The 15,557-nt window shown below is 55.7% G+C and overlaps 1 protein-coding gene across 1 annotated transcript; it reads right to left on the minus strand.

Annotated features, from left to right (window-relative positions):
* Positions 1 to 1,880: 1,880 nt before the first annotated feature.
* On the minus strand, positions 1,881 to 7,133 carry UPK3BL2 (uroplakin 3B like 2). Its single transcript, XM_006057142.4, has 6 exons — positions 6,883 to 7,133; positions 4,310 to 4,462; positions 3,981 to 4,200; positions 3,369 to 3,445; positions 3,017 to 3,137; positions 1,881 to 2,162 (listed from the first exon to the last, which is right to left on the minus strand). Exons 1-6 carry the CDS (start codon positions 6,962 to 6,964, stop codon positions 2,054 to 2,056), a joined length of 762 nt encoding a protein of 253 aa, XP_006057204.3. The 5' UTR covers positions 6,965 to 7,133; the 3' UTR covers positions 1,881 to 2,053.
* Between the last annotated feature and the right edge of the window lie 8,424 nt (positions 7,134 to 15,557).

Consider the following 15,557-nt stretch of genomic DNA (forward strand, 5'->3'; position numbering starts at 1 on the left):
GTGGGCTTATTTCCGACGGCTCTGCTCAGGCTCAGGATGACCCCACAGTCCCGTGGCTCTTCTCCGTACAAAATTGTGTATGGGAGGCCCCCTCCCATAATAAAACAGGTGTCAACAAATTTGCCTCAGGTAAGGGGAGATGAGATTTCACAGCAGATGGAACAACTGGGTAAGGTAATAAATCAGGTAACTAAGTTTGTACAAGTAAGGGTGCATTCCCCCTTGGGGAACAGATTCACGAATTTGTGCCTGGTGATCAGGTGTGGGTCAAGGACTGGAAACACGACTCCTTGGCCCCACACTGGAAGGGTCCATATACTGTCGTTCTAAGCAGCCCTGCTGCAGTTAAAGTTGCAGGCGTCACTCCCTGGATCCTCCACATGAGGGTGAAGAGAGCATACCACGACACCCAGAGGACACCGAGTGGACTACACAACAGGACCCCACTGATCCCCGTGAAACCAAGATCATCTTAAAGAAGAAACAGAGGTGAACTCTACAATCAACTGCTGCTACAAGGATTAGCCGCTATCATCTTGAGACTAACTATCTTGAGACTAACCCTTTCAGTACAGAGAGGGACCTGAGCTATAATTAAAGTTGGATGTTGTGTATATATTCCTGATTTATCTGGCTATATGTCAGCCACCCTAGATGACATGAAAGGTCAGGTAAAAGTTATGTCTGATGATAATCTTCCTTTTTGGACTTTTGTCCTATCTGGGTGAAGGGTGACGGGTGGAAAACTATATTTACCATTGTTATAGTTGCCTTGATAGTTCTGCTTTGTGGACCCTTTATTTTACAATGTATTATGAACTTTGTAATCCAGAGGTTGATGTCGTTCTCCCAGATTGGAGGTCGGAGAGTCAGGGTGCAATATATCCCTATGAATGATGCTCATACTATGAGTTAAGAGCATCAAGAGAGGGGAATGAAGGAGGAAACAGACAGAACAGGCTCCATCTTGAAAGCAGGACTCCATCTTGGGCCGGACAGTGGACTTTGAGCTCTGTGCCCAGTATCTATGGAAACGACATACCAACAGGAAAACCAGGCCCCCCAGGATGAAAGAGCCCCAGGGCTCATACCTAGACTCTCTGTTGCCTAAAAGAATATCCTAATTATCTGTGTAACCGAATAGAATAAATTCTATCATGCTTATTGGGGTATGACCACAGGCCTATTGATAATTGTCCACTGTTAACTACCTAGGCTTAAGGCATATGAATCACAGGATAACTTTGATTATATCTTTCTTTTCCTTTGTTCAGACTACTTTCAGGGAATTTGGGGAGGTGGGTTTAGGCACATACACCTAGGGTATATAAGGTTTTCAGAAAAACTGGTCAGGGTCCTTGGCTAAGAGGAGACTCTGCCCTGGGCCCTCTGGTGTAATAAACTGCACTCCACTATCTGCATTGTCCTTCTGAGTGAGTTTGTTTCCCGGGATGCGTGGCTACAACACTGTCCCCCACGGCGCTGAGCGACGTGAGGACAGAGCCCCGCCTGGGTCATCTCGGCCCAGAGTGGAGTGGATGACGACAGACGCTCTGTGTCCTGCATGGGGTTTGGGCCCCCAGTCTGAACCCAGGCATCTCCAAGGAGTTACAGCTTCTCACACATTTCCGCACCCCCACCCAGAGCGAGCACAGGAGTGGGGGTGAAGCCTAGAAGCTCTAAGTCCTCCAGCCAGGAGCAGAGGCCACAGAGAGGAGGCTGGGGGGAGGGACGGCACGTGCCCACAGGGCAGGTGGGCCTCACTGGACCTAACGGGGTCACTGGATTCATCCTCGCTGCCCGGAACCCCTGGGTTTCCCCCCTGTTGCTGTGTCCTCCTGGGAGGGGCTGGGACTGGCACGCAGGGAGACCAACAGATGTTCATGACCCAGCCACTCAGGGAGCTGTTAGGGACATTTATTCCTCAAAGCGGCAGGCCCAAGCTTTGGGCTAAGGATACCCTCCCCTCCCCCTTAGTTAGAAACACTCTCTCCTCGGGCTCTGAAGCAGCAGGGTGGGCCCCCAGACTGCACCAGGGGCCCCCTGGAGGCCCTCAGGAGCCCCCCATGGCTGAAGGCCTGGACATGTGGTGGGTGTCATATTTTCTCACGAACACCAGCTCCCCTGGGCTGGAGATGGGCGTGCTCCCGCAGGTGTCGTACCTGGGGGGCGTGGAGTGGAGAGGAGAGACGGAGAGGATGGTAAATGAACAGCCCGATTGAAATCTGATGGCCATGGCTTAGAGCCTGGAGCACTGTGTCCCTAAATCTGAGAAAACGCAGCTCCGTCTCCCTCTTCTTTGTCACGACCCTGCCCCCATGGTCTCCCTCCACTTCCCACACCCAGGACGCCTCCACAATAGCATCTGCGTTTCCTCTGATCAAAACCGGCCACTGGCTCTCTCTGGCCTTCAGGATACAGCTCAGCCTTGAATCAAGGCCCAGGCCTTGGTGGCAACTCTTCTGCCCCCAGACCCTCCCCACTTGCTTCCCTCCCCCTCCTCTCCAAATTCTCTTTAGGGATCAGATGTCTCTTTCCTCTAGGAAGCCTTGTGGGCACCACTTTCCCCACCAGGCCCCCGCATCTGAGTTCTAAATGAAGCCTTGAGCACTCAAGTCAAAGCTCAGCGCTTAGAGGAAAAACAATTCACCTCCATCCACCTGGACCGTCTGCTCTGGGCCCCCACGTGCAATTCTAGCTCTTGCCACCAGGGGGCAGATGGTGTTCGCTCAGAAAATGTGGCCCCACCCACCGGCTCCACCCATCAGCGGGTGTCAGGCAGGCGGAGGGACGAGGGAAGCAGGGGTCAATGCGCCCACAAGCACACATACTGGCTCTAGAACGCTGGGGATCCCTTGATCAATAACTGTTACCCCTGTTTGGCCTTCAGGGAAAACCTCTCCCGCAGAGCTAGCAATGGGGAGCAGGGTTGGAGGCCTGGATCGAGGGGAAGGGAAGAGGCGGCCCAGGTCAGGGACCCCACCCTCCCAGGGGAGCCTCGACCCTGTCCACGTACCAGGTGAAGATGAGCAGGGCGAGGAGGGCAGCGAGGAGGATGGCCAGCAGGACGGACAGGATGGCAATGATGACCACAGTGCCCGCGGCCTGGGGCCCTGGGGCAGCCTGGAGCACCTCGGCTGAGGGCGCCAGGGGGTGCCACAGGCGGGTAGGGCAGGAAGGGAGGAAAGAGATCCGACCTGAGAAGAGGGACCTGGAACAGCCTCCAGACCAACAGCCTCCCAGCCCAGCCGGGAAAGATTGGGGCGGGGGCACAGGCTGGGAGAGGGGCTCTGACGGACTAGGGGCTGGCCCATTCCTCCCAGCCCACCCCCAGGCCTAGTGTTGGACCGGCACACCTGGCCGCATACCTTGCTGCAGGCGGGTCTCACTGGACCACTCTGTCTCAGCCATGGGTCCCCTGTCACTCATCACCAGGAACTTCACTCTGAACAGGAGATCCAGCATTGGGGGTGCGAGTCCCCGGGACCTGAAACCCTCCCACCCTGGTGCCTGTCAGTCTGTCTCCCTGACTCCCAGGACCTGGGAGGAACAGCCTGGAGCTAAAAGCGCAGCCTTAGAGTCCGCCGGAAGGGGCTCTGATCCCAGTTGTGACTGTCTCCGCTGTGCGGCCTTGGGTGCATGGCCTGCCCTTTCTGGGACCCTCAGTGTTCTCACTTGGGACAGTGAGTGGAGTGGGCTAGGTCCCCCAGCACAGAACATCAGTGAATCAAGTCCTGAGTGAGATGAGTTGGGGCCCACTCTGACTGGATGGGGAGACCCCGCCCATGTGGTCCAGGTGGCCCATGGGGTGGGGGCTCCAGTTGGGGGGGGGGCCTCTGCTCAAGAAGACGAGACAATTCACCGCGGCCTCCCTGGTCCCCTCCTGCCATTGGCAGAACTGGAGCCACGCTCCCAGGCACCCGGGCTCAGGTTTGGACACAGGCAGGAGCCGTCCACCCCCGCCCCAGCCCAGAGCTCACCGGTAGGGGCCGGGGCCCAGCAGTGGGCGGTTGCAGCCTCTTGTCCTCGGGGAGCAGCGGGTATCGTTGCCGACGCGCAGGACCCGGAGCTGGTTGCTGGGCGGGCCACCCGGGTAGAGAGCCCGGCTGGCCCTCAGTGTGAGGTAGTAGCCCCTCTGGGGGAAGTCGGCAGGGACCGGGGTGTCCTCCACTTTCTGTGGGGCCGTGAACTTCTGCGTGGCTGAAGGTGGCACCAAGGGTCAGACGGTGGGGGCGGCCACATCCACCTACCCCCTGCTCCCCCCAGGCTCACTTCACAGAGGGAAAAGCAAGGCCCCGGCAGCACCCACCGTTGCTGTGGGCCACCACTAGCCAGATGGCGTCAGAGTTGGAGATGCTGGGGTGGCTGAACTGGCCCCGCGGCTGCTCCAGCGTGAAGGTGGACTGGGTGAGTCTCCCTGCCAGGGTGGCACTCGAGAGCTGGGGCACGTAGCTGATGCGCTCTGGGCCGGGTGGGGGCAGAGAAAAGAGACTCAACACGATGACCAGCTCCTCATAGTCTAGTCTGGAGGCTCACGGTCCGGGAAGCCCCAGTCTGAGGGGGGAGTTAGGGCTTTTCCTGGGGGTTCTAATCAGGCATTAATCAGGAGGGCTTCTTGGCATCCAGCCCCTGGCCCCTGCCTTGGGAGCCTGTTAGGGGTGGGCACCATTGGCGGTCAGGGGGAAGCCTTGCCCCCTGGAGTCACCAGGGTCTCAGTGAAGTACAGGGCAGATGGAGGCTCCAGAGGCCCCTCCCCAAGCTGCATAGTCAGTTCTGAGAGAGGCATCTTAGGTCTTGCTGGGGTGAGACTCAGATTTGGGGAAGCCTAAAGAAGCACAAGCTGGAATCAAGATTGCCGGGAGAAATATCAATAACCTCAGATATGCAGATGACACCACCCTTATGACAGAAAGTGAAGAAGAACTAAAAAGCCTCTTGATGAAAGTGAAAGAGGAGAGTGAAAAAGTTGGCTTAAAACTCAACATTCAGAAAACGAAGATCATGGCATCTGGTCCTATCACTTCATGGGAAATAGATGGGGAAACAGTGGAAACAGTGTCAGACTTTATTTTTGGGGGCTCCAAAATCTCTGCAGATGGTGAGTGCAGCCATGAAATTAAAAGACGCTTACTCCTTGGAAGGAAAGTTATGACCAACCTAGACAGCATATTCAAAAGCAGAGACATTACTTTGCCAAGAAAGGTCTGTCTAGTCAAGGCTATGATTTTTCCAGTAGTCATGTATGTTTGTGAGAGTCGGACTGTGAAGAAAGCTGAGTGCCGAAGAATTGATGCTTTTGAACTGTGGTGTTGGAGAAGATTCTTGAGAGTCCGTTGGACTGCAAGGAGATCCAGCCAGTCCATTCTAAAGGAGATCAGCCCTGGGATTTCTTTGGAAGGAATGATGCTAAAGCTGAAACTCCAGTACTTTGGCCACCTCATGCGGAGAGTTGACTCATTGGAAAAGAGTCTGATGCTGGGAGGGATTGGGGGCAGGAGGAGAAGGGGACAACAGAGGATGAGATGGCTGGATGGCATCACTGACTAGATGGATGTGAGTCTGAGTGAACTCCGGGAGTTGGTGATGGACAGGGAGGCCTGGAGTGCTGCAATTCATGGGGTCACAAAGAGTCGGACACGACTGAGCAACTGAACTGAACTGAGCCCAAGCCTGAACCCTAGGCTGGACTCTGGCAGAGCCCAGTGACCTTGAGCTCTGACACTCTCCGGGCCTCAGTTTACCCACCTCTAGAGTCTCCGCAGCTCCACCCACGTGGTCCAGGTTGGTTGGTTTGATGGGAGGCGTGAATGGCTTGGTGGGGGGGGGGCGGTGGTGACACAGGAAGACCCCAGGCCCAGACGTGGGGACGGGTCCTGGCTCAGAGCACGGGGTGACCTCTCCTCACCTAGAGCTCTGCACCTCCCGCCCCCCTCAAGACTCCCTCCCCTTTGGGAACCTGTCCCCTTCTCAGCCTCCCACAGCCCTGTCCAGCCTTCAGGCTCTGCTCAGAGAGCTCAGAACCCCTAATTCCTCTCCGGGCCCCCTGAGGTCAGAGCTCCCCCTCCCTCCAGCCCCAAATGCTGGAGAGCTGCAGAAAGATGAGATGGGCTAGGGAAGTTTCCAGAACCCTCTTCCTCTTTTGGTTCAGTTCGGTTCAATATGATTCATTTCTATTAAATTCAGCTAAGCCCCAAAGGTTCAGGGCTAGAACCTTCCCCTCTCAGAGCTCCTGGCTCTAACACTGAGGCCCAGGGCACCCTGCGTACAGCAGGTACTTAATGTTCGTGCTTAACAGAGGGGAAAGGTGCAGAGCAGCAGCAATGGGGGTTGGGGGCTGTGTCTCTAGGTTCTTCCAGTTGAAGAGCCTGACAGTGAACTATGCCTGTCGCTCCCTTGCAGAGCTTCCTTTTGGAGCGTCATCCTTAAAGACTTCTTTAATTTTTTTTAATTAAAAAAAAATGTTGGGGGGCCACGCTTGCAGGATCTTAGTTCCCCACCCACCCCTGCAGTGGAGACACAGTCTTAACCATTGGACGGGCAGGGAAGTCCCCTGAAGTCCTCTTTAAACCTCTCCTGGGGACATGGAGGAAGGGAAGGAGGGAAGCCACTTGGTGATAACTGGGTTCAGGAGATGGGATGAGAAGCCCAGAGAGGGAGGAAGCGCTCCTTGCTCCCCTGTCTTGGGGGGCGGGGGCACAGCTGTCTGCCTCGTGCCCTCTTCTGGTGGGCTGTCTCCCCTGACCCACCTGGGACCCTGCGCCAGACTCACGACTCAGACTCAGGAGGCAGCTGGGGGAGGTGGGCTCTGTCTTCCGGAAGCCTGAAGCGTGGTGGGCACCACCCCCTCCTCACTCCACCCACCCTGCCCCGACCCTCACTCACCCAGGCTCATCCCCATGTGGAGGCAGGCCAGCAGCAACAACAGTGCCATCAGCAGCGGAGACTGTCCCCTGCCAAGCCCCATGGCCAGAACAAGCGTCCAACCGTCTGTCTGTCCAAGGGACTGTCCGCAGCATCCAGAGCCCCAGAGGCTCCGCTCCCTGTGCTGGGATGGGGCGGCTGCTTCTGGCACCTCCTGCTGCCCCTCCCAGGCGCCCCCTTCTCCCAGACAACTGGTCGGACAGGTTTAGGGGCTGAATCTGTTGGCCCCAAGGATTTGGCATCGCCAGGGAGGGGTCTGAACAGAATAATTAGCTGGGCTGCCAGACCAGCCCGGGCACCCCACCCCCACTCCAGGAGGGCCTGGCCAGGGAGGGGCCCCGGGAGGGGGCGGCAGCCCTGGGGTCCAGGCAGCCCCAGTGGCAGTTCTGCCAGGCCCTGTGGAATCTCCTCATCCAAACAGTTCTCCAATCTGGCACCCAGGGCTCCCCATGGGCACCCTGTGCGGAAGGGAGTAATCCTCATTTCCTGGATGAGGCACAGAAAGTGGAAAGGGGGGCTTGTCTAAGATCACCCAGCCAGCTGGGGCAGACCCCAGAATTGGAGGATCACCCCCAAGGCAAGCCTGGGGGCATTCAGGGCACTCCCTGCTGCCTGGCCCCGGGAGGGGGCTCCCCACGGCCCCCCTGTGCAGAAGGCAGTAATCTTCATTTCCTGGATGAGGTACAGAAAGAGGAAGGGGGCTTGTCTAAGATTGCTGGGGCAGACCCCAGAACTGGAAGATCTCCCCCGCAAGGCAAGCCTAGGGTGACGCCCTGCTGCCCTCCTGCAGCCTCGCACCGGGAGGGGCTCCCCCACATCACCGTCCCTCCTCTCCTTATCCAGGTGACCTCCTCTCTCCTTCCTCCATCTCTGGCCACTGCCAGAGCAGGACAATCCCCGCTCCAGACAAAAGGTTCTCGGCTGGGGCCCAGGGCTGGTGGGTGGAGCATGTACCAACCACCTCTCACCTGGACTGGAGTAGCACCCCCTCATGGGGTTCTCTGCTCCAAGCACAGGGACCCCACTCTGCCTAGCTCCACACCTGACCAGAGCCACCCTCTTAAAACTCAAACTCCTTTGGGGGACACTTGAATTTTAAAAAAACAATTAATTATATTCCTTAGTCATTATAATGCATTTGATTTATATCTCTATATAATCAAATATATAATCTAGTTGATTGCCAGCCCACCTGAACTATCTTTCTTTCCCAAAATACTTAAAACATGCAAATTGTTTATTGCAGTGAACTTGAAAAAAGGAAAATATTCCTACTGACACTGTTATTACCTAGTAGACTTTTTTCGACCAACTGTTTACTTGGACTTGCTAGCGAATGGTCGCAGACTTTGCAGGATATGAACATTACTGCATTTCACCAGTGACTGACTCAGCCTCAAGGGAGTGTTAGTTGCTCAGTCGTGTCTGACTCTTTGCGACTCCATGGACCGTAGCCCACCAGGTGCCTCTGTCCATGGGATTCTCCAGGTAAGAATACTGGAGTGGGTTGCCATTTCCTCCTCCAGGGACTCTTCCCGGCCCAGGGATCGAACCTGGGTCTCCTGCATTAGCAGGCAGATTCTTTACCATCTCAACCACCAGCCCCCAGGGAACTGGGGGCCAAAACCAGAGGGGAAAACTCAGGGAACAGGATTTCCCAGGTGGTCCAGTGGCTAGGACTCTGTGCTCCCAACTCAGGGGCCTGGGTTCTATCTCTGGTCAGGGAGCCAGGTCCCATGTGCAGCAACTAAAGATCCCGAATGCTACAAGTAAGACCTGGCACAGCCAAATAAATGAATAAATATATTTTTTTAAGTATTTAAAGGGGGAGGGGAGGCAGACAAGGTTGGGGTAGTCCAGGTGTTCATGGGGAGCCTCAACCAAAAGGTGCTGAGACACCCTCTCCCAAGGCCTCTCGCCTGTGTCTTGGCTCAGGCCAGGCTCTCCCTGGGGGGCCCTCATTGCCTTGCATACCCAGCGAGCTCTTGTCCTTTGGCCCTACCTATCCCAGGGTCTGGTGTCACCAAAAACGCCCGATTGGCCTTGGTGCCTCCTCTTAATGCACTCCACAGCAGCCGACATGCACCTCCATCTCATTATACACTTGTTGCAATAAAATGTATTGTTTCATCAAGTGCATCTCTGGCCACACCTGGCCCTCCTCCCGCTGGAAGCTCCTGGAGGCAGGAATCCCCCTCCTTTCCCCACAGGATGGCCGGGCGGAGGGGGTGGGCTCCCGGGTCTGGCACGGGGTGTGGGGGAGGCCTCCACAAAGCAGCCACTTCTGCGTGCTGCCGGTTACACGGATGGGCTTCAGATGCAGGTCATCCTGTGCTTGACGTTTAGCCATGGGACACGGAGGTCATGCTTAGACTTTGAAGCAGAGGTGTGGGCCTCTCAGAGGACATGACCAGTGCTGCTGGGCCTGGAGGCAGAAAAGAGGGGAACACGAGCCGGCAAGTCCCGGGCAGACCCAACCCCGGAAAAGCTTCTTTATTTCGCCAGCCTATTAATACAGAAATGGTCACACCTGGGAAAGTTGGAAGTCTATAGAACAAAGAATGCCCTTATATACAGTCCCCACCCAGATTCAACAATTGTTAACATTTTGCTATACTTGCTCTCAAGCCTCTCCCATGTGTGTGTGTGTGTGTGTGTGTGTGTGTGTGTATACACACTATGGGCGAGTATAGTATATATGTGTGTATAGTATGCACACATATGCTTCCCCGGTGGCTCAGTGTTAAAGAATCCGCCTGCAATGCAGGAGGTGCAGGAGATTCAGCTTTGATCCCTGAGCTGGGAAGATCCCCTGGAGGAGGAACTGGCAACCCACTCCAGCATTCTTGCCTGGAGAATCCCCGTAGATAGAGGATTGTATCTGTAGCCTGCCGGGCTACAGTCCATGGGGTCACAAAAGAGTCGGACATGACTAAATCGACTAAGCACAGTATATACATATGTGTGTATATATATATATATATACACACACTAAGTTACTCTCTATACATCAATATATACCTGCTACTGCTGCTAAGTCGCTTTAGTTGTGTCTGACTGTGTGCGACCCCAGAGATGGCAGCCCACCAGGCTCCCCCGTCCCTGGGATTTTCCAGGCAAGAACACTGGAGTGGGTTGCCATTTCCTTCTCCAATGCATGAAAGTGAAAAGTAAAAGTGAAGCCGCTCAGTCGTGTCCGACTCTTAGCGATCCCATGGACTGGAGCCTACCAGGTTCCTCCGCCCATGGGATTTTCCAGGCAAGAGTACTGGAGTGGGGTGCCATACCCACATGTATATAAAACATATATATGTATACTTACAAAAAGTATGTATAAATATATATGTATACTGTATATATTACACTTACATATAATATATTTTAATATAACGTACAGTAATAAAAGTATATAGATTTACTTTTTTCCTCTTTTTTTACTCTTCTGAAAGGCAGCTGAAAGCGGCCATCAAAACATGGGAGGAGCCGGCTTTAACCTTTCGAAAGTACATTCTTGCCCATCGACTCATCTCAGATCCCAGAAGCAGGCAGGCAGGCCTGACTATTAATCTCATCATACAGATGAGAACACCAGGCCCCCCAGGGAGAGGAGCTTTCTTGGCCCTGTGGACGGTCAGTGGTGGGGTTGGAAACCGGCCCCCTTTTCATCTATGTTTAACCCAGGGGCCGTAGGAGCAAAGGACCATGCATCTCTGTCTGTGGGCCCCTCATTACTGCTCTGCACAAGGTCTTGCTTTTTTTTTTCTAATCTCTTCCGGCCCTTCTCTATCCTATTTCTGCGCTCCCCAAGGCATCGACTCTCCTCAGTTTGGTGTGTGTCTTTGCATCAGTTACCTATGGCTGCAGTGACGTGTATTAAGGTCTTTGTTTGTGGTCCCCAGCACGCAGCTCATAAAGGAACATCCTTGGTTCCCTGAAATAGCCCCGGAGTGATAAAGGTGAAATGGGTGTTTTGTTTTGTTTTCTATAACAAGCCCCTTTCAACCACACCTGAGTTTATGTTGCTATGATTTTGGAAAGCCCCTAGATAATCACAGGATGGGGGCTGGTTGCCAAGGGAACCAGCCACATAATTAAGAATTTGCAGCTTCATCCCCCGACCTCTGGAGAGGGGAGAGGGGCTGGAGGTTAGATTAATCATCAACTGCCGATGGTTTAATCAATCATGCCTATGTAATGAAACTTAAAAAAAAAAAAAAAAATCGCAAATATTGAAAAAAAAACTAAAATATTGAAAAATCAGCTCTATTTCTACTGATTTGAAAGGCTATTTTCAAAAAATTTTCTCTGTTTAGCTGTGTCGGGTCTTCATTGACTCATGCGGAATCTTCCATTGCATCCCAGAGACTCTCTAGCTGTGGCTCGTGGGCTCAGTAGCTGAGACACACGGGCCTTAGTTGCAGCGTGCGGGCTTAGCTGCTCCACAGCATGTGGGACTTTAGTTTTCCAACCAGGGATCAAACCCACGGCTCCTGCATTGCAAGGCAGATTCTTCACCCCTGGCCCACCAGGGAAGTCCCTGAAACGTTCTATTTTTAATCACAAGCCACAGGCGGGGGCAACCCTCGGTGCCCTTTTCACTTGATCCAGGTCAAGTTCCCATATGTCCCCAGGGCGATCCTCCCCATGGCCCACCCCGGGGCGCCAGCCGGCTCCATCTCTCCCCCCAGGCCCAGTGCTCCCTCCCAGACCCACAGGGTCAGAGGAGTCCCCCTGGTCCTGCATTCAAACTGGGGCTTCTGCAGGTGAGCCAGTGTGAAGGGGCCAGAATGCCTGGGGGAGCCAGGGAGGGCTGCAGGGGCAGTTGGGAAACACCGAGCCCTGGGGAATAGTCTATTGCCAGGGACCTACCTGGCCCTGTACCTGGGGTCACTCACGGGACAGGGTGGGGCCTGACCTGAGCCCACTCTCAGTCCATTCCCCACCCCCTGCCCCGAGGGCTCTCCCACTGCCCTAGGCGCCTAGATTCAGGGCTCGGACAAGGCACAGGGACTGGAGGGCGAAGCTGAGCCTGACGCTTCCATGCAGCAACACCTCCACTGGGGAGCGGAGGAAGGGGGCTGAGGACTCGGAGGGAGAGGCCAGGATGATTAATGGGGCATTCCTGTCTGTCCCTCAGCGGGGAGAGGTCGAAGTCAGGGAGAAGAATGGTTGTCAAGGGCAACGCATTCTTCCTGGGAATAACTCCAGCCTGCGTCACCCCACAGGCAGTGGGGTTTCGGGGAGGTGGGGACTGGAGTGTCTGTGCTGAAGGAGCTTAGAGATGGTCACTCATCTGATGGGGGAGGGGAGACTGAGGCCAGCAGAAGGGGGCAGGGCTGCCTGCGGGGCTCACCCAGAGGAGGAGGAATCAAGGGTGACCCCTGGGCTCCTGTCCCTAGAGGTCCAGGCTGGGAGCAGTGGTGGTCGGTGGGGAGGGGGCCAGGACACGGCTGCAGTGGGCCCTGGGGAGGAGACGAGGCAGGGAAAGCTGGGCCAAGGGACCAGCGTGAGACTGGCCCTTCCTGCCTCCAAGCCTCTGCACACACTGTTTGGGCAGCTCTCACCATGGTGCCCTGCCCTGCGTACTCTGCCCCATCCCTGCTCATGTCCCCAACACTGTGAGGGTGGGTGAATCAGTCTGCTCCACTCGCCAGGGCAGAACGCCCCAGACCAGACGGCTTAACAGCAGACCTTTACATTCTCCTGGTTCTGGAGGCTGGAAGGCCAAGATCACGCGGGCAGGAGTGGTATCTTCTGGATCTGTCTCCTTGGATCGTCCCCTTCCTGCCTCTTCACCTGGTCTGTCCCCTTCAGCACCCCGGTGTCTCTGTGCCCTATCTCTTCTTATAAGGGCACCAATCTGATGGGGTCACATCCTCACCCTCAAGGACTTAATTACCTCTTAACTTCATTATCTCTTTAAAGACCCTCTCTCCAAATACGGCCACACTCTGCAAGGCCCCTGGAGGCCCAGCGGTGAGGACTGGGCACTTTCACTGCAGGGGGCACAGGTTCCATGCCGGTCGAGGGAACTAACTAAACAGTTACGCACTGAGGCTTCAACACAGGAATTTGGAGGAACACGGTTCCGTCTGTAGCGGTCCGCTCCCCGGTCCCCTCCATGAGTGGGACTGGATCTGACCCTCCCTCTGCGAGGCCTGCAGGGTTTCTGGGCTGGGTCCCTTGACCTGTTGTCCTGCCCAGAAGCTGCCCCTCCCCCTTCTGAGGGGACAGGTTGGGGTAGGTGGGGTGGCCAGGCTGCAGAGTGAGCAGCCGGGTGTGGCTCTGTCCATCTGCTCCTGTTTCAGGTCGGCCCCTCCCGAGAAGGTGGTGCCCGCCCCACCCTCTGCCAGGGGCCTGGCAGCTCCCCAGGCTGCTGTGGGCAGGACGGGAGGGGCCCCAGGGAACCCAGGAGGCAGCGGGCTGGGGGGGCCAGGAGCTGGACTGGCCCTCCCTGCCTTCTAACTTCCTCCTAAGGACAGCAGGGAGGGGCAGCGCTCTGAAGAAAGTGCTTGAGTCGCCATTCTGCGGAGGCACCAAAGAACTGCCCCTCAGGCTGGGACACCGGCCCTGGGGCCCTTCCTAGGAGGCAGAGAGTCACAAACCCCAACAAGGCTCTGAGGAACTCCAACATGAAGGAAATTCTTTCCGTGAGCACAAAGCCAAACAGGAACGGGCTTCCCCAGTGGCTCAGTGGTAAAGAATCCACCTGCAATGCAGGAGCTGCTGGAGACACGGGTTCAATCCCTGGGTTGGGAAGATCCCCTGGAGGAGGGCATGGTAACCGACTCCAGCATTCTTGCCTGGAGAATCCCCATGGACAGAGGAGCCTGGCGGGCTACAGTCCATGGGGTCACAAAGAGTCAGACAGAAGTGAAGCGACTTAGCACACACACACCACAAAGCCATCAGGAGCTCCTCGTGTTCCCCCAGCGCCTGGGGCCTGGCCACCTTCCCGGGCATGATAGATGGTTGCTATTCTGACTGCCTCCTGCAACGCGCTTCTTATGTCCGGGACACGGCTTTCCTACTGCTATGTGCCCCCACCAGCCAGCACTACCCAAATTATGTCTCTGCTCGGACTGGGTCCCCTCACCCCCACCCAGGACCCCCCGACCATGGTGGGGGGTGCGGAGCCTGTATCTGCACCTCCCCCTGCATCACCCAGAGGGTGGAACGTACCAGGCTCCTAGGGCACCCACATCAGCTCATTCTGGCCAGTGTGAAGGGGTTTTTTATAAAACAGTCAGGCAACAAATATGTATTAAACTCCTACTGGGAGCTGGGCACTGTGCTAGCTCTAGGGGGCGCTCTGGTGAGCAAAGCACATGTGGTCCCTGCCCCGCTGGAGTTGAGAGTTTAGCAGAGGAGATGCAAAAGCTCGTCATTTTAAATGTCTGATTACAACAAGGAAACAAAAGGTGCTGAGGAGGAAAACAACACGGCTCTAGGAGAGCTGAGGGGTCAGGAAGGGCTTCTGAAGAAGTGTAAGTGGAGCTGAGGAGCGACCTAGAGGAAGGGGCGTGGAGTGGAGGCATGGTCTCTATCAAGGGAAAAGCAGGTGCAAAGGACCAGTGGCAGGATGGGGTGGAGGGGCTAACAGAGGCACAAATTCAGGGAGCAAGGGATGGATCCTGGCGCCTCGCAAATGAGAAGACCTGCTCTCACGGGGAGGAAACCTCTGAGGGGGGAGCAAAGGTGAGACACATTAGGTGTATCATCGAGTTCCTCTGGATGCCACAGGAAGAATGGGGGTGGGGAGCAGGGATGCAGATGTGGGGAGACCAGCAAAGGGGCGACTGCTGACACCCCATCAGGAAACCGGGGTGGCGGGCCTGGGGGACTGCAGGGAAGATGGAGAGAAATGGACGCTTCAGAGATGAGAGGAATAAAGTGAACCCCGAGGGTGAGAGAGAGGGAGGGTGCTGGCTGGTTTCTACCTGCTGTCATTCTGCTGCCTTTGATTTCTGGCCCAATGAGTCACCTGTGAGTCATCACCCCCACAATCACTGCTGCTTGTCCTTCTTCACAGTGAACTTGTTTTTAACCACTGAGCCATGATGTGATGGGCCAATGGGTTTGGAGGTACTTCCCCAAGGACAGCCCTGGAGAACATGGAAAACATCATTTAATAAAGAGGTTCTCCGCAATGCGGTTCTCACTAGGCACCCTGCTCCAGGCTGTCACGACCCGGCTCACGGAGCTTGGGTCTAGCTGGTGACCCTCTCGAGCGTGACTCTGAGGCGGAAGGCCCCAGCACAGCTCCCCAGGGCCCAGCGTGGCGGTGCCTGGGCTGGTGATGACCGGGCCTGCCGCCCCAACTCCGCATGGACTCTGTGGTGCCTGGGCACGCCTGCTCTGGAGCAGCACGCCCACAGCCCAGCAGGCTCACTGGGCAGCCTTCCGCTGACCAGGACTGGCTTCCATCTTTGTAAAATACTAACAATTTGTTAGCGTTCGTGTGGATTCACTCACCTACGATGACGTTCCCAGAACCCCCTTTTCCTGGGGATCGGCTCTAAGGCTGGGGTGATAGGACCACTTTCAGAACATAAGGGGCCCCATTTTGCATTCATACCCATCCCCACATCAGAAACCTGGGCACAGGAGGGACCTCCCTGGTGGTCCAGTGGTTA

The sequence above is a fragment of the Bubalus bubalis genome, chromosome 24, assembly GCF_019923935.1.
Source record: "Bubalus bubalis isolate 160015118507 breed Murrah chromosome 24, NDDB_SH_1, whole genome shotgun sequence".
Lineage (NCBI taxonomy): Eukaryota > Metazoa > Chordata > Mammalia > Artiodactyla > Bovidae > Bubalus > Bubalus bubalis.